General features: G+C 41.1%; 1 protein-coding gene across 2 annotated transcripts in view; it reads left to right on the top strand.

The window, feature by feature from the left end:
* Positions 1 to 24,796, top strand: part of PRICKLE2 (prickle planar cell polarity protein 2) — a 308,989-nt gene that overhangs the window by 203,043 nt on the left and 81,150 nt on the right. For both annotated transcript variants that reach the window (XM_058562464.1, XM_058562455.1), the window contains one exon: positions 20,144 to 20,327. In XM_058562464.1, coding sequence (XP_058418447.1) covers positions 20,184 to 20,327 — 144 coding nt within the window. In that variant the 5' untranslated portion in view covers positions 20,144 to 20,183. The remainder of the gene's footprint in view (positions 1 to 20,143; positions 20,328 to 24,796) is intronic.

The raw sequence follows: 24,796 nt of genomic DNA, 5'->3' as shown, positions 1-24,796 counted from the left end.
AGATATCAGGGAAGTCAAGGCTGGCCTTGTTTGAGAAAGTGTCACCAAGCCACACTCACTCAGAACAGCAGAGTGAAGCTGTAGGAGAAGGAATAATGGCGGTTTCTCATAGCCCCCTACTTCCTGGTCCTAGTGTTTGAGCTGCTGTATGTGGACCATCTGGGGGCACTGAAGGGATCATAGGCGCCATTTACCCCCTGGGATGTGGAACAGAGATAGAGCCCAGGTTTTGACGGCCCAGCACCCTGCCAGCCTCATGAGAGATGGCTGACTTCAGTTGCCTCCATTCCTCTTGCACTGGGAGCGCCACTGGCCTCAGGTCCCCCACCCCTCCTTGACTCCCTAAAATCAAACATTATAAATGTCCAGCCCCATCCAGGGTTAAACGTAACTGAGACAGGAATTCTTAGCATTTCATTTCAACTGGGCAGGATGCCATTTTTCCAGCTCTTTTCTTGGCATCCATTCTTCGGTTGTGAGTCCTCAGAGATGCTTGTTCATGAAAGTTCCAGGACTCAACTGAGAAACAGCTATACTCTCTGTGGTCAAAGGGTCAGATATGGTTTCAGGATAGCTGTTAGTACATATATAAGTGTATGTTTTGGGTGTCTATGTGTCTGTATATGGTCTGTATGTTAGTGTTTGTGTGAATGTATAGAAAAAGAATAACTATCATAGAGCGAGCACCTACTGTGTCCTAGGTGACGTGAAAGATGCTTTACGTACCTTGCTTTATTAATTCTTGCAGCAATTATGCAGCTAGGTATTATTTAATAGGCTAGGCTCTATTTAATAATGGAGAAACCAAGACTTCTAGAAGTGAAGTAACTTGCCCAAGGTCACACAGACAGTAAAGAGTAAAGCTGGGATTCAAACCCAGGATAATCATAGTCCAGAGCCTAAATGGTGTCCACCATTCCAGGCCTCTTTACACTTTTACTATACTGTCTTCTGTGAACATTTTTTCTTTGTCTTCTAGATCTTTTCTATGGATCCCTCACTTGAAAAATACCTCTTTGTTTAGGCATTGAAATAAAATCCTTTTGCTTGGTCTTTTGGTGAAATTGGAAACATCCAAGAGGATGTGTCATGCATAAAACAGAACATAGTGGCCTCTTCAACTGCAACTTGGAATGTGGCTTTTAGAATGGAAGGGCGAGGTTGCTTGGAAAGTCAGTGAGACGCACTGAGATGAGGAGTAAAAGCTGCAGGCCTGTGGAAGTGGCCCTTTGTTAGACTTCAGGGAGCACGGGAAATTCTGCTGGGCTGAACTTGTAGCCATGGGCAAACCAGTTGGAGACTAGAGAGAGAAGCCGGGCTTGTGGCTCTCGATCCAGTTGCATACACATCAGGTTCTAACAGAATGTGTACGTTTCCCCTTTCCAAGCCTCAGTCTTTCATCCCCAAAATGAAGGTCCTGAGTCAAGTGATCTGTAAGTTTTCTTCTGGCACTGACCTTGATGAGTGTGAACGTGCAGAGTGAACTCAGCCTTGTCAGTGAAGGCGTGTGATTTGCACCATCGGCTGCTCTTGGGCAGAGAACTGAAAGGTCAGGCTTCATATCAGGACCTGACCTCTCTGTGCTGTGAATATGTGCTGGACTACGAGGAGCTGTAGCCCTCCAGAGAGTGGCTCAGAGCTTCCTGAGAAAACACCTGACCTTGGGATGTTTGAGACTAGTGAAGAGGGGGTGCGCGCATCCCTCAGTGTGTCGGTGCTGCTCATTCATTCTCGGAAGCCCTCTGGGGCTGTGTTATGTATGCAAGCACCCCGAAGATTGCCAGAGACCAGGGCTTCTCCAGTTTAATGTGTCTACACTGGGGGTGTTGCTGAAACGCCGACTCCGCATTTTTAACAAGCTCCTTAGCGATGCCGATGCTGCTCCTTCTCAGCCAGCTTTATAACAGGCATAGAGTGCTCCATGGGAAAGAAAATTTAACTAAATTCAGAAGGTTCTAGACCCAATTATGTCATTCCTTATCTGAGTAACCCTCAAGGAAATCACTTAGCTGCTCTATGACTCAGTTTCTCCTTCTGCAGAGTAATAAAAATAGTTAATAACTAACATTTAATGACTGCTTACTGTGTGTCAGGCACAGTGCTCACTATTTTATGTACTGTATCTTATTTAAACCTCATGATAACCTTATGAGGTAGGTTCTGTTATCATCTGCATCCTACAGAAGCTAAGCACAGAGAGGTTAGCTAACTTGCCCAAGGTCATACAGCTAGTAAGTGGCCAAGCTGGGATTTGAATTCACACCATCTGACTGTGGAGCTTTCACAACTTGTAGAGATGACAGATGTGAAAGATCTTGGATCTTATTTGTATGTGTGTGTGTGTTACACAAACATACCATATAAATAAATGCATGCATTTATATGATATGTACACTTATAAATATTTAGGGCACCTGAAATTATAAGAAGTAGGCGTTCCCCCAGATGAGGTTGTATTGTTTTTAATTAAAAAATGTTGTTCCAGTTTATATAAAGTCAAATGCTTTGTGAGGTTTTGAAGATCACAGGTGTTTGCTCTATTGTCTTGGACAGTTCAACTAGGAAAAAAAATATTAGCTAAGAGGAATGGGAGGTTCTGGTTAACTGAATTTCTAGTTATTTATTTATTTATTTATTTTTTGTGAGGAGATCAGCCCTGTGCTAACATCTGCCAATCCTCCTCTTTTTTTTGCTGAGGAAGACTGGCCCTGGGCTAACATCCGTGCCTATCTTCCTCCACTTTATATGGGACGCCGCCACAGCATGGCTTGACAAGCAGTGCGTCAGTGCGCGCCCGGAATCCGAACCAGCAAAACCCGGGCCGCTGCAGCAGAGCGCGTGCACTTAACCACTTGCGCCACCGGGCCAGCCCCAGAATTTCTAGTTATTTAGAATTAAATCCCAGTTTGTTTTCAGTCTTGTTTTTTCAAATTTGGACAAGATATCCAATCACTTTTCTGCCTTGATAGGAAGAGCAGGGTTACCCAACTGCCTGTGTCTTATGCTTCAGGATATGGCAGCCACTAACTCATTACCCTTCATAGGATCTCCCAGAGCCTGTCTTGTGAGTGGAAGTCATAAGAGGTTGATTGGGAGCGTCGTCTGAGTTTGATATCTGTCACCTCACTGGACACCAGGCTGTGATCTGGCGGGATAAACAGATGTCTGCTTTGTTCCCTCGCTCCTTGTTATTGCCCCAGAAGCATCTATTTGAATGACATAGGAAATCTTCTTCAGTGGGGAAAATGATTTTTTTTATTGGAATATGTGACCATGTTTGAACTCCATTCTTAGAAATGTCCTGACCATAGTAGAAGTAATATGGCAAATACCTGGCGCCTGCGTCACCAGGCCCCAATCTCCCTTGTCTAATGCAGACCTCGCTGATGAAATACCGCACTCTTTTTGTCAAGCCCAGCACCACCTCAGAATCCTTCTCAACATAGCCCTCCAGGCAGCTTATACCCATTGGTTGCAGTTGGCTCAAGAGATTTAACCTACATGCCATGTCTACCCTTGGAAACTCCCTGGAAATTGATTCTCTTTTCAATTTAGTAAATATGTATTAAACACCTACTAATTGCTTAGGTATGCTGAAAAGAAATTCTATTTTCCACTTATTCTACATTTTATTCTTCCTCCCAGAAGTGGATGACCTGCAGGTTTATTGAAAGTTTTAGTTAGTTGAATTTTCAATTAATTAAGGTCTTAATAGATTTTTTTCTTTCTCTGGGATATACATCCTGTTGTTCTGATTAATATGGTGACCATTCTTGAGGTTCCTGTCACTTTTCATTACCAGTGATGTAGGGTCTTTATCCAGCTTCCCTGCTATCAGGCTTCCAGAGGAGTACCTACTTCACAATGCACTGTTTTCTACAGATATCTTCTGGGCAACTCAGCCGTTGGCTAGATGGCCAGTGCACACAGTGGCTGCTTTTGGCCCAGGAACTGCGCAGCCCTCAGCTAAAGCCCTCCCCTGACAGCTTATCCATCAAGATTCAGGAGTTCATTTAAATTACAAAGTCTACTGCTTGCATTTGAGTTCATCATCTCAGAAGTCACCTGGAAAGCCTGTCAAGACTAGAAACTTGCCACCAATTGGAACGATGAACCCCCACCCCACCCCCCTGCCGTGCTTCCTGTGCAGGTTGGGTCACTTTGAGACACCTGCCTCATTAGGAAGCAGGGTGAAAATGCAAAGCAAAGAATTCCCATGTTCCTCTCTCAAAACCAGGAGCTTGGTTCTTGCTAGAAGGGCTTCTGAAAGGTGAAGAGGTGGAAAGCAACCTAATCACTGGGTTCAATGGGTCAGACAAGCTTGAACCTGCCTTCCTTTCACTTTGTCAGTTTGGCTGCCTAACCTGGTGTTCAACCTGCTGTCTGAACACCAATGTGGTTTGCCCTGGCCAAGCTTAAAAATGGTTTTAAATCCTGTACCACTGAATTGCTAAGATTCAGTATCCTACGTGGTAACTATGATATCATGTGCTATTTTGAATTTTTAAAAGAACATTGCAGAGAGTGAGAAACAGAACATCTGCAGGATACAAGACGCCGTCTCTGGCCCTGTGAGGAATATCAGAGAAGACCTTGCATACTTAACTCATTCTCTAAACCAGGTGTTTTTAACTTGAAATCCATGAGCACCAAAGGACCAGCAAAGATTGATGAACTTTTTGAAATTACGTGCAGAATCTTCTATGACTATATCTATCTTCATTTTTGAGGGGAGAAGATCCTAGCTTTCATTAGATTCTTAAAGGCATAAGATCACCCAAAAGGTTAAGAACTGCTAGATTGGATGGTAGATTGTTCTAAACTCATCCAGGACAATCTCCAAAGGTTAACATTGGACTGGAAAAAACTATCCTTCTGCCCTGTGGAAATACAGCACTTTCCTACATGGCTTCCCAGGAGCTAATGTTAAGCTCTGTGGAGCTGGAAGGAGGATTATCTTGGTTCTGTTCCATTTTATAGTTAGGTAAATTGAGGTCTGCGGTCTCAGATGCCAAGGCCACAGGAGTACTTGTTTCTTCTGTGTTTCAGATACTTTTTATTATGTATTTAACAATTTTAACTACTTTTTGAACATTTGCTTTGGGTTAGGGCAGGGGTTTTCAGTCTTTCTGTATTCAAGGGATTCTTTCAAATACTGGACATTTTGCGATACACTAAATGGAATTAAATTACGCTACAGTTATGGTACAATTCTCGGTCACTCTCAGCAGTAAATATATTCTTCTCTGCCCTAACCTTCCTCTTTTGCATACTTCCGTTTAATCCTGGAAAAAGGTAGTCTGTCTTTGGCATGGTTTTGATGATATACAACTTACCATGTAGTTGACTCACACTCTACGTTTTTGGCATCGTTGCAACAATATACATTTTCAGTTATTGCAAAAAATAAAGACAAAATATAAAAATTTTACTTATTGATCATATCTTGTTTGCATGCCCATGAAGGGTTCCTACCCTGCTGTTGAGAACTGCCAGACTAGATTCTGGGCTATGTATTAGAGATTCAGAATTTTAAAGAACTACATATTGAATGCTTATTGTTCTACATACAAGATAAGCTCCTTGACTTTGTGGAAGTTATATTACAATGGGAAAAATATATGATAGATATATCAACAAGTAAGATAGTTTCTGATAGTGACAAATGTAAGGAAAAAAATTGTAAGGATAGTAAAATGGAGAGTGAGTGAGAAGGGGAAGTGATCTATTTTTTATAGGGTCCTTGGTGGAGGTGCCTTTGAGTGATGCCGTGAACGATGAAAAGCAGGCCAGCTCGTAAAGAGCTGAGGGAAGGATGTTCCAAGCAGAGGAGCGGCCACCACCAAGATCTGGAGAGAGGGGTGGCCTTGACAAGTTCAAAGGACAAATGAAAGGTCAGTGTTGCTGAAACATAGTAGACAAGATGGGGAGTGGGAGAAAATGAAGTGGGAGAGAGAGGAAGGGCCACATGATGTCGGATCTCGTAGGCCAGGGTTAAGGAGTGTGTACTTCATTCAGATTGCAGGGGGAAGCCAATGGAGTATTTTAAGCAGGAGAGTTGAGTATTACCACCATAGTTTTAAAAACAAACAGCTGGTGTGAAGTAGATTCTAGAAGGGCAGTGATGGAAGCAGGGAATTAGAAGTAGGCTGTTACCATAGCCCAGGCAGAAAGTAATGGTGAATTGAACTAGGAGAATAAAGGTAGACGTGATGGGGAGAGGTAAGGAATGAATTGACTAAGACTCATCCTATGCACCAAGGAAGTCCATAGTTCAGACTGTTGTTCCTTGTATCAACTATGCCAAAGTGTGTGAGCACTGCTATATCCCACAATGGGGGTGGGGCTTTAGGGGTGGGGGTGCATCTAGGGGACATACATCCTCCAACCACCACCTTGCCAAATCTGAATGTAACAAAGTTTTAAATATTTTCAAAACCTTACTTCTGTAGACCATGTGAATTCAATTCATCAAGGGCTTCTTTCCAATAAAACATGAAATGAGGAAATGTTATTTTCTTTCTCTGTGCTTCCCTCAGTCCTCTCACTGCTACAGAATGAGGAAACAAGTTGTGGTTCAAAACAAAACCGCAAAAACCGTTCCATAGATCCAGTTTGAAGAAGGGAAGTCAGCATCTTGCATTTTTTGCCTATCCCCCCTGTGGGAAACCCTGAGAAATTTGTTTTGTTTTGTTTTTTTCCTTGGACTTGACTGAAGCCAGGTCTCTCCTGAAAATAACATCTTTCCCTGTTGTGTCTAACTCAGTCTGAATTGAGGCGCTATACTTCCAGCGTTGGTATTTGGTAAACACCCAATTTCTTGATGCTCATGTTTCCCAAGTCCACTGGGGTCGTCTTGAGCCTTTGGCCTCATTCACTGAGGAACATGGATTTCTGGGAAGTTTTTGCCTTGAGCCCTTCAGCACGGATATTAAAGGGCCCCTGTCAAATTTTGAAGGGTGTGACCATTGCCAGAATCCCCACAAGCCAAGCCCCTGAGGGATTCTGTTGCCAGCTGGCCCATATCCACACCAGAAATGGCTGGATTTCAGTGGTTCTCTGTATGGAGCTGGCTCAGTTCCCCTGGATGAAAGGCGGCCTAATATAAACTGAAAATGTTATTAATAAGCAGCCACTTAAGAATTTCCTATGACTTGCCAGTGATTTGGGGGCCTCTATGTGAACAGGGAGAAAAGCACAACTTGCTTTACATGGATTAGGGGACCAGTGCAGTCAGTCTGAAGGGTCCTCAAAAAAGCATTCAGGTGTTTGGTGAAGGGCTCCAGAGACCAGCAGATCTAGGTTCGCATTTCCATTTTCTTCATCTCCTGGCTGTGGGAGCTTGGGCAAGTTCTGGAAACTCTTTGAGCCTTGGTTTTCCCATCTGTAAAATGAGGATGATAATAATAATTTCCATTTCATACTGTGCTTTGAGGATTAAAAAAGGAATACATGAGGTGGTCAAAAGGTACAAACTTTCAGTTATAAAATAAATAAGTCCTGGGAAGGTAACGTACAGTGTGGTGACTATAGTTAATTATACTGTATTATATATTTGAAAGTTGCTAAAGAGTAGATCTTAAAAGTTCTCATCACAAGAAAAAAAGTTGTAACTAGGTGAGGTGATGGATGTTAACTAGACTTGTGATCATTTTGCAGTATATACAAATATCGAATCATTATGTTGTACACCTGAAACTAATATAGTGTTATATGTCAATTATATCTCAAAAAAATAAAGCGTGGGGAGTACATGGAAAGGGCTTAGCACAGAGCCCAGCATACACTCAGAAAATGTTTTCTTAAAAAGAAAAGTTGGGTAAATCATACCCCAGAGATTGAAACAAATTGACTTTACCTCCTTTGGCTCAGGGGAGAAAAGGTGGATTTGGAGTTTCAGACACTCCAACACTTAGTAATTGCAACCACAACACTTGGCTTCTCTGAGCCTCACTTTCTTCATCTATAAAATGGCAGTAGTAGCTCTTGCTCTTCTGACTAACCTTGGAGAGATTTTTGGCGATTGAAAGAGTTACCTGAATTGAAAGTGTATGGTAAGCTCTAAAGTGCTTGATTAGTCCCAGGGGTCATTAATTTAATATCTAGCCTGTCTACCTTATTGTATCTTGGTAAGAAAAGAAGGTCATTTGTGTGACCTTGAAATATTAAAAGCATAGTAAAGGATAAGTAATCCTTTGGTAAGGACAGTAATTGAATTACCTTGCTCAATCCATCACTCCTTTAAGTATACACTAGGTGTTTAATAGAGACTTAATAGAAATGACTTGTTCATCACCAATCTGTTTTCCCTTGATCTGTTTCCATCCTAAATGGAATACATTAGTAGGGTCTAGATTGACTTCTAGAGAGCAGGAACCATGACTATTTTTATGGATTTGTTTGCCTTACTTTCTATCCCTACACATAGCTTAGGGCCTGGCATACTGGTATAGAGTCAAATTTCACTACACCAAGCACATTGTATCTATTAAGTTATTTCATCCTAACAGCAACTCAGTGAAGTGGCAGAGTTAGCATTTGAACTCAAGTCACTATGCCTCCAGAATCTAAGACCTTCATCCACTGTCCTGTATATTGCTTTTAAGTACTTAGGGAATATTTAATGCCTCAGATCTTGTCTACATAAGCTTATCCAACTTCTTCCTCAAAAGAGGTAGAGACTAAACAAGTACTTCTGCAGATGGCATGGAAGAGAAAAGCAAACAGAGGTGTTTTGTGGAGTCTTTCAAACCTGCCTTGAAGATTGAAGGTGAAGAGTGTTAGAATTCAGTTTGCAGTTGTTTCCTCAGAAGCTATTCCCCTGAAGGACTCATCTGGAAAGGAAGTGCTCTTGGAACGTGCTCTGCTAAACGTCCAATGAAGCAAAAACATACATGCCGTAAAATCACGGTTAGCATGTGGACAAATGAAGTGGAGTAATTTATCCAGAAGGAGTAACCGTTCTGTCTACCTTGGTTTATCCTTAGCAGGGCTGTGGGTCTGACAGGCAGCTAAGGAAATGAGAGCTTCTCTAGATACCCATAGCCTTTCGAAGGGATGCCATGCTGCAGGTAGTAGTGTTGCCGTGGAGACACTATCAGTGGCCAAGCTCTTCTCCTTTGAGGGCTCACTGTGTCTACTCACCACGATGCTAAATTAAATAGTTTTGTGTTTGGTAAGCAGATTCCTCCCCAGCCTGTGAACGTGTTCACAATAAAGTCAGAACTCCTTCACATGGATTGCACGTGTAGTTCTCCAGCTGCCATCTTGTCACCATCTTAGACTCCTCTCAATATCTTGATGACACCTGGTTCTCTCCCACTTCCATGCTTTTATTCACCTGTCAGGAATACTCCTTCATCTCTTTTTGCCTAGCAACCTCCAGATCCAGCTTCCTCAAGGAAACCCTCCCTGACCTCTCACTAACCAGGAACTCTCTGTAGCATAGTGCCTGGCACATGGTAGGTTTCTATTAATAATTGATCTAACAACAAAGTCACAGGACTGTTTACTTTCTTGTTGGTTTATTTTAAAACTTTTTATTTTGAAAACTTGCGATGTTACATATAAGTTACAAGAATAGTATAATGAACTTCCATACACCCTTCTAGATTTCTCTATTAACATTTTGCCACATTCGTGCTACTTGTTCTCTCTCTCTCTCTCCACACACATGCACACATAGTATTATTATTTTTGCTCAACCATTTGAAAATAAATTGTAAACATCATCCTTTACCTGATTATAGTTCAGCATCTATCTCCTCAGAACAAGGATATTCTCTTCAATATCTCCCAAATACTCTGCACTTTGAAATTTATGGTCTAGCTCTTTCTGGCTGTATCTTTGTCTCCCAGTCAGACAGGGACTCCTTACTGTTTTGTTTTAATCCGTCACAACACCTACCAGAATGCATGGTACACAGTAGATGTTCAGTGAATTATTGTTTAATAAATGAAGTTACCTGCAGCAAGCACTTCTGGCCTTCCCTTCTTCCCCCTTGGCACTAACCATTCTGGTTTACTCTGACCCATGGTTCCTGCTGCAGTAGGAATTACAGCTTTTTGCTTGAGCCTGCCTGTCTTGCATGTGGAGTAGGCCGAAGGGCCCCAGGAGTGGTCCTCACTCAATGACTGTTGGGAATTGGGGGGTAAGTACCCCTGCCTGCTGACTCTCCAGTGGAACATCTCTGAGGAATGTTCTATACCTTCTTCTATAGCTGCTCAACTAAAACGAGTCCACAGTTGCCCAAAGCTGCAGCTTGGTCATTGCCTCACCTTATGTCAGCATCCTTCCCTTCCCTGCTTCCCTTCTCCAGTCAGGACTTTTTTGGGATCACTTCCCAAACTTCTTTATGCTCAGATACCTTCTGAGGATCTGATTCTGGGGAAACCCAATCTAAGACGTTGTCCCTCAATTACTGACACATCATCATACTCGTAAATCAAAGTATGGTAAGAGATGTTCAAAATATGAAAAGTCATCCAGGAGGCTTATTTTTAAAAGGGAATATGCTCAAAAATTATGAGAGTAATTAATCTAAAGTAGGGCACTGCATATATTTCTTCATTGAAATGTGAATTGACATATTTAAAGAGGAAACAACTGCCACTGAAAATTATCCTGTACCAACTTTGGCAATGCCTGGAAGAGAGAAGCTCCTCTTGGTGCAGATGGCCAAAGCCACTGGAGCCCGGCAGAGGGCAGGGAGTCGGACTGGGCCAGGCAGCATGGTTTTGGCTCTCAGCACAGACCAGCCTTGTACCCAGCTGGCGCTGTCATGGTCTCTGCCCTTTAGCTTCTGTATGTATTAGGAAACCATTTTTCCTTTCTCACAGAGATAGAAATCTTGCTTCCAGACATGGCAAGTGTCAAGGTTCATGCATGGGTCCCTCATCCAGACTGAGTGTTTGCCAGAAAAGGGGAAAAACAATGTATTGTGGCTGGGGGGAGGGAGGTGTGGAGCCAGTAAGGCTGCAAATAACAGGATATGCTGACGTCTGGGTATCAAGACAGAGGGATAAAGGAATTTCAAGGAGAAGGGAATTACGGAGAACTGAGGAGCTTTCCTATGCCTACTAAGATGGCACCATCCCCTGAATTTCACATCTGTGCTTAGGCTTTGGGACAGGCAGTGGCTTAGCCAGTTTGGTCACTGTCATTGATGCAGACAGTGATGGGGGAGGGGAGGCCACACACCACCTCCTGAGATGACTCATGCCACACTCTTCCCCACTTCAAAGCCTTTGTGCTTGCTTTCCCTCTGCCTGGAAAACTGTCTCCCTGGTTTTTCTCAGAGCTGCCTCCTATTCAGTCTTCTAGTCACAGCTCAAATGCCACTTCAGTGGGGCGGCCTGTCCTGATCCATCGTCAGTCCCTCTCTTTCTCGTCTCCCTGTTTGTTTCCATCATGACATTTATCACAATCTACAAATGGCACGTTTATTTGTTTACCTGACTGTTGTCTGTCTGCCTCACTTGACTGTAAGCTCCATGAGATTAGAGGTATTGTCTGTCTTAATCACTGCTATATGCCCAGCATCTTAGCACAGTGCCTAACACACAGTAAGTGTTCAATCACTGTTGTCTGCTTGGATCGAACAGTAAGTGTTCAATCACTGTTGGCTGGTAGGTTGGATGGATGGATATGGATGGATGGATGGATGGAGATGGATGGATGGATGATTGGACAGATGCAGGGAAAGATGGAAAGATGCGTGGAAGAAAAGAAGGAAGGAAGATTTGACCACTCTACAAGGTGGTAGAAAGAGCACTGGTTCTGGAGTCAGACGATATACGTTCTAATCTGTATAACTTCAGTCAACTCACTTATGAGTTCATAGCCTAAATTTTTATATCTGTGAAATGCATAAAAGTGCCAACTTGACAGGATTGCTGAGAATGGGTAAATGAGATAAACTATGTAAAAAATAATATGAATATTATAAATCCTCCATAAATGTAAGAAATTACATTAATAGTAGGAATATAGCTATGGTGTTCACCCTTACCTGCTGTCCTCTGGCAGGAAAGTGCATGTTGAAGTGGAGAGACAGGAGTCAGGGCCTTGGAGGTCAGACCTGTCGTGTGGAGTCCTTGATCCTTTGGGGGCAGACTTTCGCCTCTTGGAACACCCTCGTTTCATTTCAGGCCAACCTCCACCAATATATTTCTTGCCTGCCTTCCTTTCTGACGTTCTGATCCTCCACCTGTGTTTTGTGAGGGATGTAGAAGGTGGGAGCTGAAGCCCTGTGCGTGGGTCATATACTCGTGTGACCCAGGCAGTTTTGGAGGGGAACAGCTTGCGTTCTTTGTGGGAGCTCAGTTTTGACAACTCTGACTTATTCACGGTGGGATTATCTCAGCAATATCTTAGGGCAGGCGGACCCCACTTCCATTTCTTACTGGCTCCCTTAAGCACAGCAGGGTAATGCCTTTTTTGCTAACAACACCCACTGTCTCTTTATTCGCTTACTTCTGGGCAGCCTCTAGTGCAGTAAAATCTGTCTTCACTCCAAACACTTATTTACCTTCTAAAACCTGGGAAAGATATTCCCAAAGGGCAGTAGACTGAGAATAATTTTTGGTTTATTTTAGGCTGGTGCTTTGCATGCATGTGAAAAGTTGATGCTGTCATTGGAAACTCGAGGAAATGGGGCAGCAGAGCAGACTGAGAAAGTGGTCTCCTGCGCAGCTCCTCCTGAGTCCATCCTGCCCAGGACGGATCCTTTAGGTAGTTTGAAGTGACGTAAGTTATCACAGCATTGAAAGACTATGACTGATATACAAAGATGCATTTCAGAGCCAAGATTTAGTGGTTTTAAATTATCCATGCCCCATCTCTCCCCACTTGCACAGAAAAATTGATAGTCGATAGCTGTTGAAATCTGGTTTTCAGATGTTTTTTGTCTGAGGGACCTAACTTAACTCTGTGATACCCATAAACATATATGTGATTCCCACGTTGCCAGCGTCTTCCATGCTACGTAATAAATTCTCTAATCCTGCTACAGGGCACCAGATCAGAACAAACCCACTTATCTGGATTGAATAATGCACGTCTATTTGCCGAGACTGTTGTGTGTGCATGTGTGGGTGGCTCTGGCTCATGTCTTGTCATTCCAGGCCAGAGACTTGTCTCTTGGTACTAGCTGATGGGGAACACATAGGATGAAATCAGGTCTCCAGTTTCTTAACACGAGGGAAAAAGAGGACCAGCAGCTGTTTCTGTTTAATAGTGATTATCTCTGGGATTGTGAACGTTTGGAAATATTTTTCTTCTTGCTTATCTGTAATTCCTGATTCTTTTCTATATTAATTGTATTGTGCTTTTCTTTTTAAGAATAAGGAAGCAGTAACTTTAAATTATAATGAGGAGAAAAAGCCTTCCTCTTTTTCTCTTATTAAGAATACAAGGAGTTATTATTTTGCCTTTAGTGAGCTGGAGTCATGGGAGAATTTAAATATCTAGGACACATCTGTTATTCAGCAAAAACCTATGGAGGCCTTTGGGTTATTTAGTCCTTTGTCTTTAACGAAAATGTGTTTTCCCACACCTGATTTCAGCTGCCTGAGGCGCTTCCATGTTGAGTCCAGCATTGTGCATTCCTCATCAATCACTTGGTTTGTGTTGGGGCTGAGCGACTCTTTAAGCAGTCTGCCCCTTGACTCTGTGCATAAAAGTGGCCTGACCCTGATGTGGCCATGGACTTGGGACAGAAAAGCCATACCACAGGGGAGGTAGAGGCAGGAGGACAGATGGCAGGGATGGCAATGAGAGACACCATTCTGGTGGCTGGTGTAGTCCTGCCTCTCACCAGCACCTTTGCACACACAGGCCCCAGTGGGTACCCAGCTGAGTGACAGGTGGGCTTAGTGATGTAAGAGTTTAAGACATAGTGGTTGGGACAGGTTGGCATAGATCCCCTGGAACAGACTTAAAAATACACATTGTCCAGAGTTGCTGAGACCAAGTGAGCTGGTGGAAGCCACATCAGTTTTCAGACCATATTCTGACTCAGGTGCTCCCTTCTAACTAGGAGGCTAGCTACGGAAGAGGCTCCTCCAAGTGTGCATCAGAATCACCTGGGATGCTGGTGGAAATGCACGTCCTGGGCCCTGTCTCAGACCCATCGAATCAGAATCACTAGGGTCCATCAGTACTCCCCACACATCTCCATGTAATGTCTTGGCAACCAGATATACAATTTTCCATGACTAGAATCATTATTTATATGCAGAGTTTCATGGTTAGGAATTGTCTTTTAAAAACCATCAATAGTCCCTTTTTTTTTTTCATCTTTCCATACCTTTCAAATTATTGGGCACCTACTTTATATTTTGATAAGTACTAGAAATAACCTTGAAGAATCCAGGGAAGTATGCTGGTTTCCAAACTTGTGTCTTTGGAAGCCTTGGGGCCTTAGGACCATGAAAATGCCTGGAGTTTGGGAAGAAAGTTGAGCATGTAAGAAGTTGGGCTCAAGGCTTCCTCTCACATCAACTCGGGCAGCTCTGTTTTATATATTAAGTTTCCACATATGAGTTCTTTTGCAAAAAATATTTTCCTCTCATTTAAAACGGCAGGGTAGGGGGATGGGAGAGAGCGAGAAAGAAGTTTTTGAAAAAGGACTAAATGATGTTTACAATCCCATCCAAATCGAGAATTCTGCAGTTTGTGACTTGAACTTGTCAGAATCACATTATAAAAGAAGATCCCCTTTTAGCCTTCATCCTTTCACTTCTCACACAAAACAAGACATGACGGTTCAGAGTTCCGTTGTAAATAACCTGTCAACATCTCAAGGATGAGACCTCCCCCACACACCCAATCTGTTTATAGTGAATCCTTCCACATCATGGTAGGTAAGTTAATTGATATAAATTGTTAGTCATTCTCCAAACAGTGTGGTCGCTGGCGAGGGTGACCAGAGTACTTTGAGAGAGTTGAAAAGAGAGCCTCCACCTACTGGTATCGTGTATTCCATGGAAGAGTAGATTGTGGCTTCTGAATGTGGAAGCAAATCAATTAATAGCTGCAACTTCTGGGTGGGGGGTTACAGGGGCTGTTGCTGGGTGCAGGGAGGGAAGGAAGGGGAATGCAGGATCTCTGCTCTCTGAATTATTCCTTGGAAACTTGTCATTCACAAACCCAATTATGTGCAGGTAGAATGTCAACTCTGACAGAATGAAACCAATGCACGCTTTATATGGCTGGATTTTTTTTTTTTTTAAATGAAATCCTGCTTTACTAGCAAGTTCTATTTTCATAAATGTCTATATTTTTTTTAAAGCCAAATCGTATATTTCCTCACGCACTCCTGAAAAGCTTTAATCAGTGTGGAGAGAGAGAGGGAGAGAGCTGTTGGGTGTTGGTATGTGCATTTTGCTAAGAGGGGGACAGAGACGTGAGAATCAAGAGAAATCCTCTTGGCTTTACCTCTGACCCTCTGCTCCTCTCGGAGCATCTGGGCCTTGGCTTCCCCATCTGTAAACAGAGGTTATTAAATTAGTCTTTCCAAAGGCTGTCGTAGAAGCACTCAAAGGTTGAAAATGCTTTGCAAATAAAAATGCTTGGCCACCGGAGTGCCTGTTAACTACAAATGAGGAGTGGCAGGCAGGCAGCGGGAAGGGAAAATACATAAGGTGCTCATGGTTTTGATTTACCATTTTTCTTTTCTTTCCTCCCTGCCCCCCTTTGGTTTTGATTTTTCTGTATGTGTTTGTTGTTCGGGAGTAAAAGGGTATTCTGTGGTCGGAATCAAGCGTGCCTTCCACAGGTAATTGTTTGGGTTCAGGGGTCAGAGAGATCCTGCTTTGAATCTCTGTTCTGCTCTCTATTTAGGGTTTACTTTGAACATGTTGCTTCACCTCTCTGAGCCTGGTTTTCTTCTCTGGAGAGTGGAGATGATATTTCCTTTCTTGGAGGACTCGTGTGCCAACCTGGGCTTGTGTGTGTGACGTCTCAGAAAGTCAAATGTTGTGCATTCTGCTCCTGTATGCCCCCACCCCAATCCTGCCTCGCCTGTCTTGTTTTCCTTTAATAGGCCTGTAATGTACTTTATGATTGAGTGTTTTTTTGTGTTTATTGCTTATTGCGTGTTTCTCCCGCTCTGAGAATATAGGTTCCATGAGGGCAAGGGTCTTTGTTTTGATTAGGTCTCCCGAGTGCCTAGAACAGTGCCTGGCCATGGCAGGTGTTTGATGGTCGTTTATCGAATGACTAATAGGGCCCTTAGCCCTTTCTCCTTTCTCTCTTCTGTTCTTGGTTTTGCTCAGTGAGGCTTCTTCTGGATCTGGTCTGTAATTCTGTGTTTTGCTTTCTTCTTGTCTTTTCCCTTCTTCTGGAGCTTCAGTTCATGAGATTATGTCCATCCAGCATTAGATATTGTGCTCTTCCCTGCATTGGTGAATAAATGAGTTTCACTGATGAATATTCTGGAGACTGAATTTGGTAAAAATGTGTCTACATTTTTTTTTTAAAGTATGACTTTCTAGCAAAAACCATTAGTCACTGAAGAGCTTCCTAAACTTGCTTAAACACACTGAAACGTTTTTTCCTTAAGTCATAACCTGGCATAAAAAATTCTGGAGGGAAAAAAATCTAACCGCTTCCCAACACCCCTGACTTCTTTACAGTAGCTGATTAATTAAAGAGTTACTGTTAAAATGAGCTCTATTTCTAAAAGCAACAGCCAGAGTTTGGATGAAACTTCTTTGAATTTGGAGATGCAAACCAGATCCAAGTGTGCATTCTGTCTGTGTATATTTTCAGTCTGATGGAAAGCAGGAAGTGGGAGAATCTGAAAAGCCTAGCTTGGCTGGACTAAACTGATTTTGTTTCTTCAAGTGCATTTTGGTGTCAAAATTCAGGCACAAGACATTAACAGAACAGGGACAAAAACCAACTGATCATTTCAATAGATGCAAAAAAAAAACATTTGACAAAGTCCAACACCCTTTTGTGATAAAAACACTCAACAAACTATCATAGAAGGAAAGTTCTTCAGCTTAATAAGGGGCATCTACAAAAAACCCACAGCTAAATAATACTTGATGGTGAAAGATTAGATGCTTTCCTTTAAGATCAGGAACAAGATAAGGATGTCCACACTTGTCACTTCTATTCACTATCATACTGGAAATCCTAGCCAGGGCAATAAGGCAAGGCAAGGAAATAAAAGACATCATATTGATAAGGAAGGAATAAAACTATTTTTATTCACAGATGACATGATCTTATGTATAGGAAATCCTCATGAATACACACACACACTGTTAGAACTAATAAATTAAGTTCAGCAAGTTTCTATTATACAAAATCAATGCACAAAAATCATTTGTGTTTTTATACACTAACAATCTGAAAATGAAATTAAGCAAATAATCCCACTTACAATACTGTCAAAAAGAATAAAATACTTAGGAATAAACTTGACAAAAGATGTGCAAAACTTGTACCTGAAAACCACAAACTGTCATTGAAAGAAATTAAAGTAGACTGAAATAAATGAAATGACATCTTTTGTTCACCGATTGGAAGACTTAATATTGTTAAAATAGCAACACTTTGCAAATTGTTCTGCAGACTCAATGCAATCCCTGTCAAAATCCCAGCTGGATTTTTTTGCAGAAATTGGCAAGGTAATCCTGACATTCATAGTTTATGATGCAAATGCCAAGGACTCAGTAGAGCCAAAACAATTTTTTAAAAGAAGAACAAAGTTGGAAGACTCACACTTCACGATTTCAAAACTTACTATAAAACCACAGTGTGGTACTGGCATAAGGATAGACATACAGACCAATGGAATAGAATTGAGAGTCCAGAATAAATCCTTACCTTTATGATCAATTGATTTTTGACAAGGGTGCCAAGACAATTCAATAGTGAAAGAATAGACTTTTCAACAAATGGTGCTGGGGTAATTAGGTGGCTGCATGAGAATGAAGTGGACTCCTACCTCACACCATATACAAAAATTAACTCAAAATGGATCATAGACCCAAATGTAAGAGGTAAAACCATAGATTCTTAGAGGAAAATGTGGGTAAATCTTTATGATTGGGTCAGGCAATACTTTCTTAGATATGATACCAAAAGCACAAGCAACAACAGAAAAAAAATAAATTGAACTTCATTGAAATAAAAAACTTTTGTGTTTCAAAAGACACCATCAAGATTGTGAAGATAACCCACAGAATGGGAGAAAATTTTTATAAGTCATATATCTGATAAAGACTTACAGCCAGAAAATATGTAAAGAATGCTTTCAATTCAACAATAAAAAGACAAATAATTAAAAAATGGACTAAAGATTTGAAAAGATGTTTCTCCAAAGAAGATATATAATAAGCACATAAAAAGATTCTCAACATCATTAGCCATTAAGAAAGTGCAAATCAAAATCACAGTAAGATACCACTTCACACCCACTAGAATGGCAACAATCAAAAAGAAAGATAAAAACAAGTGGCAAGGATGTGGAGAAAATGAAACACTTGTTCATTGATGATGAGATTGTAAAATGTTGTAGATATTTTGGAAAACAGTTTGACAGTTCCTCAAAATATCAAATATAAAGTTACCATCGGACCCAGAAATTCCATTCTAGGTATATACCCAAGAGAATTGAAAACATATGTCCATCCAAAAAACTTTACATAAATATTCAGAGCAGCATTATTCACAAAAGCTAAAAAGTGAAAACAATCCAAATGTCCACCCACTGATGAATGGATAAACGAAATGAAGTGTATCCATACAATGGAATATTATAATGCGATAAAAGGAAATGAAGGATTGACATATGCTGTAGCATGGATTTACCTTGAAAACATCATGCTGTGTGAAAGAAGCGTTTCAAAAGACTACATATAGTATGATTCCATTTATATGAAATTTCCAAAATAGGCAAAACCATAGCGACAGAAAACAGATTAGTGTTTGTCAGGGCGTGGGGGGAGGGGAATGTGGGAAGTTACTGCTAATGCACGTGGGATTTCTTCCGGGGGGATGAAAATGTTCCGAAATTAGATTGTTGTGATGGTTTTACAATTCTGTGGATACACCAAAACCCAGTGAATTGTACAATTTAAAATGGTGAATTTTATGGTATGTGAATTATGTCTTAACAGAGCTGTTATCAAAAAATTCCAGCACATATGGGGATTAGGATTCTGGGCTGTCTTCATGGCCTTTATAAGGTACTACTGAAACTAGTCATAAAGATCAGAGTACATGTAGAACAGCTTATTTTCTTAAAATTTTCCTCCCCCAGTTTTTTCTTCTCATTTTATTTTATTGGTAGAAGCTAGAAATGCTTTTGTGTTGCTGACATCAACGATTTTAGTGCTTCATCATTTTTGTAGCCATGGAAAAGGGAACAGATGGTAACCTTAAAAGAGAAATGTTCAATTTTGGGGAGAGATTTTTATCTTTGGCTGCTCCCTTTTGAAATAATTCACATGCATAATCCTCTTATGTATAAAAAAAAACTACCAGTGTAGGGAAATTTTGGGTTTCTAATTAGAATTTCAAACTTCCAAGATCTTTAGTGGAGGTGAAAATGTCTTTCCCATGAGATCTTAGGGCCAGATTTGTTTAGTGGGAAAAAAATATTTTTGTTCTTCTTAAAGAAAATCTCACCCACAGTTCTTTTTAAAACCACTTCCGTTTTCAAAGGTCTAGGAACCTTTTATAAAAATGGTATATTGTCAGTATTTGTTAAATCTACTGGTAATATTTCTGGTCAGCATATGTATTACGTCTATTTAATTACTGTTACAGTCAAGGAACTTGTGGTCGTGGTCCATATCCAGTGTTATACCTAGTAAAATAAAAGACGTTTTGACATTTCTCTTGGTGTATTGATTTAGAAGAAAAGCTTGGGATCCATGTTTAAACTTAAACATCCTTAGCTTGCCTGAGGGCCTCTGACCTTCACGATGTTTCCACATGCGCGTGCCACACCTTCTACAAAGACAGGCGTGCTGTGGAACGCTCCTTTAGAAGCTCATGCCAAAAGCCAGTTGCCAAGGAATGTGTTTATGGTTTGGGATCCAAAGGCTGGTGACTGGCAGGCCAAGTGAAAAAATGGTTTCTTTTGCCTTCCTTCTCACCTACGACCTTTGCTGCTTGCAGGAAGATCTGCCTGCACTGCAAGTGCCCTCAGGAGGAGCACATGGTGACAGTGATGCCCCTGGAGATGGAGAAGACTGTCAGCAAACTCATGTTTGACTTCCAGAGGAACTCGACCTCGGACGACGACTCAGGCTGCGCCTTGGAGGAGTACGCCTGGGTCCCGCCGGGGCTGAAGCCTGAACAGGTACCGTTCTTGACATGAGGGCGATTGTGGTTTTGGCTTTTACCTTTGTCTTGCTCATCCTTCCTCATTCCAGTTCAGAAGGAAGAGTTGACTTTGCTGATTCAGAGGAGTAGCTGGGGCTACGTGGGTTGAAGATGTCAGGGCCCCAATGGGAAATGAGGAAGAGAAATGAAACTGAGCCTTGCATCATGGGCCATTGTTAATTCATTCTATATTGCCATTATTCACCGTCAACAGAAGATTGTCTAGAAACATCTCAGAAATGTTGGCTTTGAAACATTAGATAGGGAAACTTCATTTTTGGAGTGGGGAGGGGAGTTCTACATGGGCCATGAATCTTAATGTTAAGATTCTTTGTAAAGCAGAGTGAGGAAATATGGATTTGCCTTATTCTTCCAGTGATATATGCTGTGTTTAAATATTGTTTGGCCTTGCTTTACAAAGAAAGACATTGGCATTTCCTGAAATATTTTGGCACTACCCAGAGGCTGTAAATATTGATGGCTCGATTAGATGAACTTGGTTTCTTTCTGTTTCACTGCATTTTTCTCAATGATATATAGCCTCTGCTTTGCATTTCTTGGTACGTGGAGTTTTCTCTTCCACTAGCCTCCTGTTAGTTTAGGAGCCCCTTCTGTAAGCTGGACATTTTCATGATCTGCCCTGTACGTCTTTGAGAGACAAGTTTATCAGAATCTTAAGTGGTTGACCACTATTCCCTTCCTCTGACAGAAGATTTCTTTCTCTGAAAATCTTCTGTATGTCTGACAGAATGTTTTGAAGCTTAAAAGCCCTGGAATTTTAAGTCAGGAACTTTGGGTATGATAATGCTTTTAGAAAAAGTTTTTTATGATTAAGGAAGATCTAAGAATTCACCAATAACTTAAGGGTGGGACCCTATTAACATTTCTTTGATTAGCCATTTCTCGTTTTTCTTCTTCCAACATTGAGGTGGCAGACTGGCAGATGAAATCGAACACATGGGCAGGATTTGTTCAGGCAGCAAAGTATTGTTTAAAATTTTGAATTAGTTACTAATACTTAAAAACTAGGAATTTTTATTTAAAAGTTCATATTCATATCTTGAAAATTTGAGGATCTGGAATCTCATTTCTGCCAGGATGGGTGTACTGGCCCTTGAGTTGAGTGCTGGCCATTCTTTTTAGACGGAGTTGATCTCTCCAAGTGAGCTGGTCTGCACTAAGCCCACTTCATCTTTTTGTGGTACCTTCCTAAGCCCTCCAGGCACTTCACTTTTGTGATCTCTATTCTAATTCTTACTGCTGAGAAAATATCTTAGAATGGAAACATTCACGGAAAATAATCTCCATGAGAATGGAAGGGAGTCTTGTGTTGAGTTAGTAGCAGGAAGAAATAAGATTGTTTCTTCTCAGTTTGTAAGTTAAGGTTATATCTTTATTTTCTTCTGTTTCAGTAAAGATTATACTATTAAAAAAATAAGTTTAAGAAGAATAAGAGTATTTGATTGAATTTGGAAACTCAAATGAGGTGGTAGGTGACTGAATATCTTTGTTTGACATCACCTTTTTACTGCCGGTACTTGAGCAATGAGTTTTTACACCTAGATACATCTGTGAGCTTGTTTCATTTTCTTGCTAACCTCATTTCCAGCAGCTTCTAAGAGACCCATCTTTCTTTTGTTCACATTGCTTCCTGCTAGATTGGACCCTGAAATTTCAAAGTTAAGCTATTTTCAGTTTCCTGCTTAGGTAGATTCTTCTTTAAGACCATTAAACATCATTCTATGATGTTCAGATTCAGAGAAAATTTTCTATTGGCCTAAGAGAGCAGACAGTTGCAGAAGCTAGGGCCGTGGTTAAATTCACCAACTGCAAAAATGAGTGCTTATGTTATTTTTGGAGACCACTTGACTCATCCAAAATGAACGTCTTTGGGAAACGTAAAACAATTTTCTTTGATTTATTTTGAAAGAAAAATGATTAATGCTATTAAACAAGTGGTTTGAATTATGTCAGATGAAAGGATATTCCTGTCTCTTATAATTGTATTGTTCTTTGAATGGTTTTCTCTATTCCCTACACTTACTCAAATCTGTATGACACAGATGATTAGAATGGGAAATTGTCCTCCAGAGAGAGACTATCTCTTCAAGCTATTTGCAGGGCTCTATATTTGCCTAATAAAATATGATCTATATTAAAGGTGTTTGAAGGGATCATGTTGCATGAAAGAAATGGGCTTCAAATTTTTAAACTATGAGATCTCTTGAAGTCTATTACTTGAACTGCTTATAGATTTAAAGATTTTTTAAAAGCTATCTAGTGTGTTCTAAGATGAGAAAAATTTGAGACCCTAAATGCTTTTCACTAATAAAAATTCTGATGTTTAATATCGTGTTAGTTGTCTCTGATTTGAGCAAAATCATTTTTCTATCCAGAGAAATTATAGTGAACATTAAAATGCTTTGTGCTGGAGGCAAAATACTGAAGACTAGTTAGGGTTGAGAGTGATGTGCTTTCATTTTTGTTGGAAACCTTTCGTTTCGCTCCCTGATTGTGGGATGGGTAATGTGCCTTCAGGTGACACTCTTTATGATTCTATTCCTTCTGAGAAATGCCTTCAATTAAATATAATGCAAAGGAAAGTCATCTCCCATTTAGGGAGGGGTTCTTGAATATGGGCATTTAATTTCATAAAAATTTACTAGCTGTAAAACCCAACCTTCTTAAAATAATGTGAAAAATGATAAATATAACAGATGATGCCAGAAAGGAAAGGCATTTATGTTGTGATTTTTAATGACTGGACTGAAAAATAATCAGAGAGGTTGCTCAGATCCTTTGCCTCTGCTCCCTCCAAATAAGGTGTTTAATGTCATCCAGAGAGCCCTGCGGTGGCAGAACAGAGAACTGGAGTCTGCCCTGACTGACTGTCTGAAGTCATCTATAAGGCTCCACTGTCTCTTCAGATTCAAACAGTTAACAGTATGTGCCCTGCCTCCTAGAGATCCTATGGTGATAAATTTACAGTAGATAATACTTCAGGAAGAATTTGAAAAATACTTAATAAGCTATAAGAAAGGCAAATGGTGAGCAGGGTTTCTCTAACTCAGCACTATTGACATTTTGGGATGGATAATTCTTTGCTGTTGGCGCTGTGCAGTATAGGATGATTAGCAGCATCCCTGTCCTCTACCCACTTGGGGCCAATAGCATACCCCCCCTCTACACTGGGATAACCAAACATGTCTCCAGACATTGCCCAATGTCCCTGGGGGGTAGGTTGGGCACCCCACTTAAGAATCACTGAGTGAAAGTGATGTTAAAACCTGGAGGATCTGTCAGCAAAATTCTGGCCCAATCAAGACCAAAAAGGATGACTCAATTCAGCAAACATTTATTTGAGCACCTACCATGTGCTAGCTCCAGTGTGAGAGCTGCTGCCTTGTAATGTGGTCAAGTGTTTGGCAGGGTGAAAAGTGGTGATCCCAGGCTGCCTGAGCGGAGGCCAGTGCTCTCTGAGGCAGATCCTGTCAAAACACGAACTGGAGTGGCGTGAGGAGCAGGCGGCAGGTGGGTCACCTTTTGTTCTCCAAAACAGAAGTCACTTTTTCCTTTTCTGTAGGGAAGAATGACTCATTGAGAAAAAAAGAAAAGAAAATATGAGACATCTAAGAAAGCAGATGAAAATCACTCATAATTCCACCAATCAAGGAAAATTGTTTTCCACCCTTTTTTGCATGCATGTAGCAAGTATCTATGTATAGGAGTCATTTCTGTTTTCTTTTGGACAAAAATGTGATGATGCTTTCCACTTATCCTGACTTTTTTTTCGCTTTGAAATGGGTATATACTTCTCCAGTGGTAGTTCTAACCTGGTGTGGTACCACCCACCACTAGGGGGCATTTAGAAATGTATGGTTGGGAGGGGGAAGTTATTGTCAAAATGACTGAGGGACTCCGCTAGCAATTAATAGGCAGGGGCTTGGGATGCTAAATATCCTGAGACGTACCAGACGATCCTGTACAAAGGAGAACTGACCTCTCCCAAATGCCAAGAGTATCAGCATGAGCTGAAGGTGTAGTTTTGAACATGCATGTTGTTGGCAGCTCTCCTCTATGTTAAATAAGGTGGCAGCATCCAACCATCCTGTACACTTAACCTGCTCCTCTTCTTAAGAACGTTTCCTAGAGGTGGAGTGGTCACTTGTAAACTTCCTTAAGGCTTCTGATTCGTTGTGCCAAATTGCCCTCCAGAAAAATTGTAACTGTTGCATCCTCTGGGTGGATAGCCTGCACTGGGTACCTGTAGATGTGGGTTTTCTATTAGTTCTTCTACTCACTGCTCCATGAAAATCTGATGAGACCATCACGTTGCTTCTCCTGAATAAATGTCCTTTTCATCGATGTTGCGGATACCCCAAGTGTCCATGGAGGGTTCTCAAATGTGAATGTTCCCAAATCTCTGGTCTCCAAACGTTAGTAATT

The sequence above is a fragment of the Diceros bicornis genome, chromosome 2 (assembly GCF_020826845.1).
Source record: "Diceros bicornis minor isolate mBicDic1 chromosome 2, mDicBic1.mat.cur, whole genome shotgun sequence".
Classification (NCBI taxonomy): Eukaryota; Metazoa; Chordata; class Mammalia; order Perissodactyla; family Rhinocerotidae; genus Diceros; species Diceros bicornis.
This window is presented reverse-complemented; position numbering and strand designations above follow the sequence as displayed.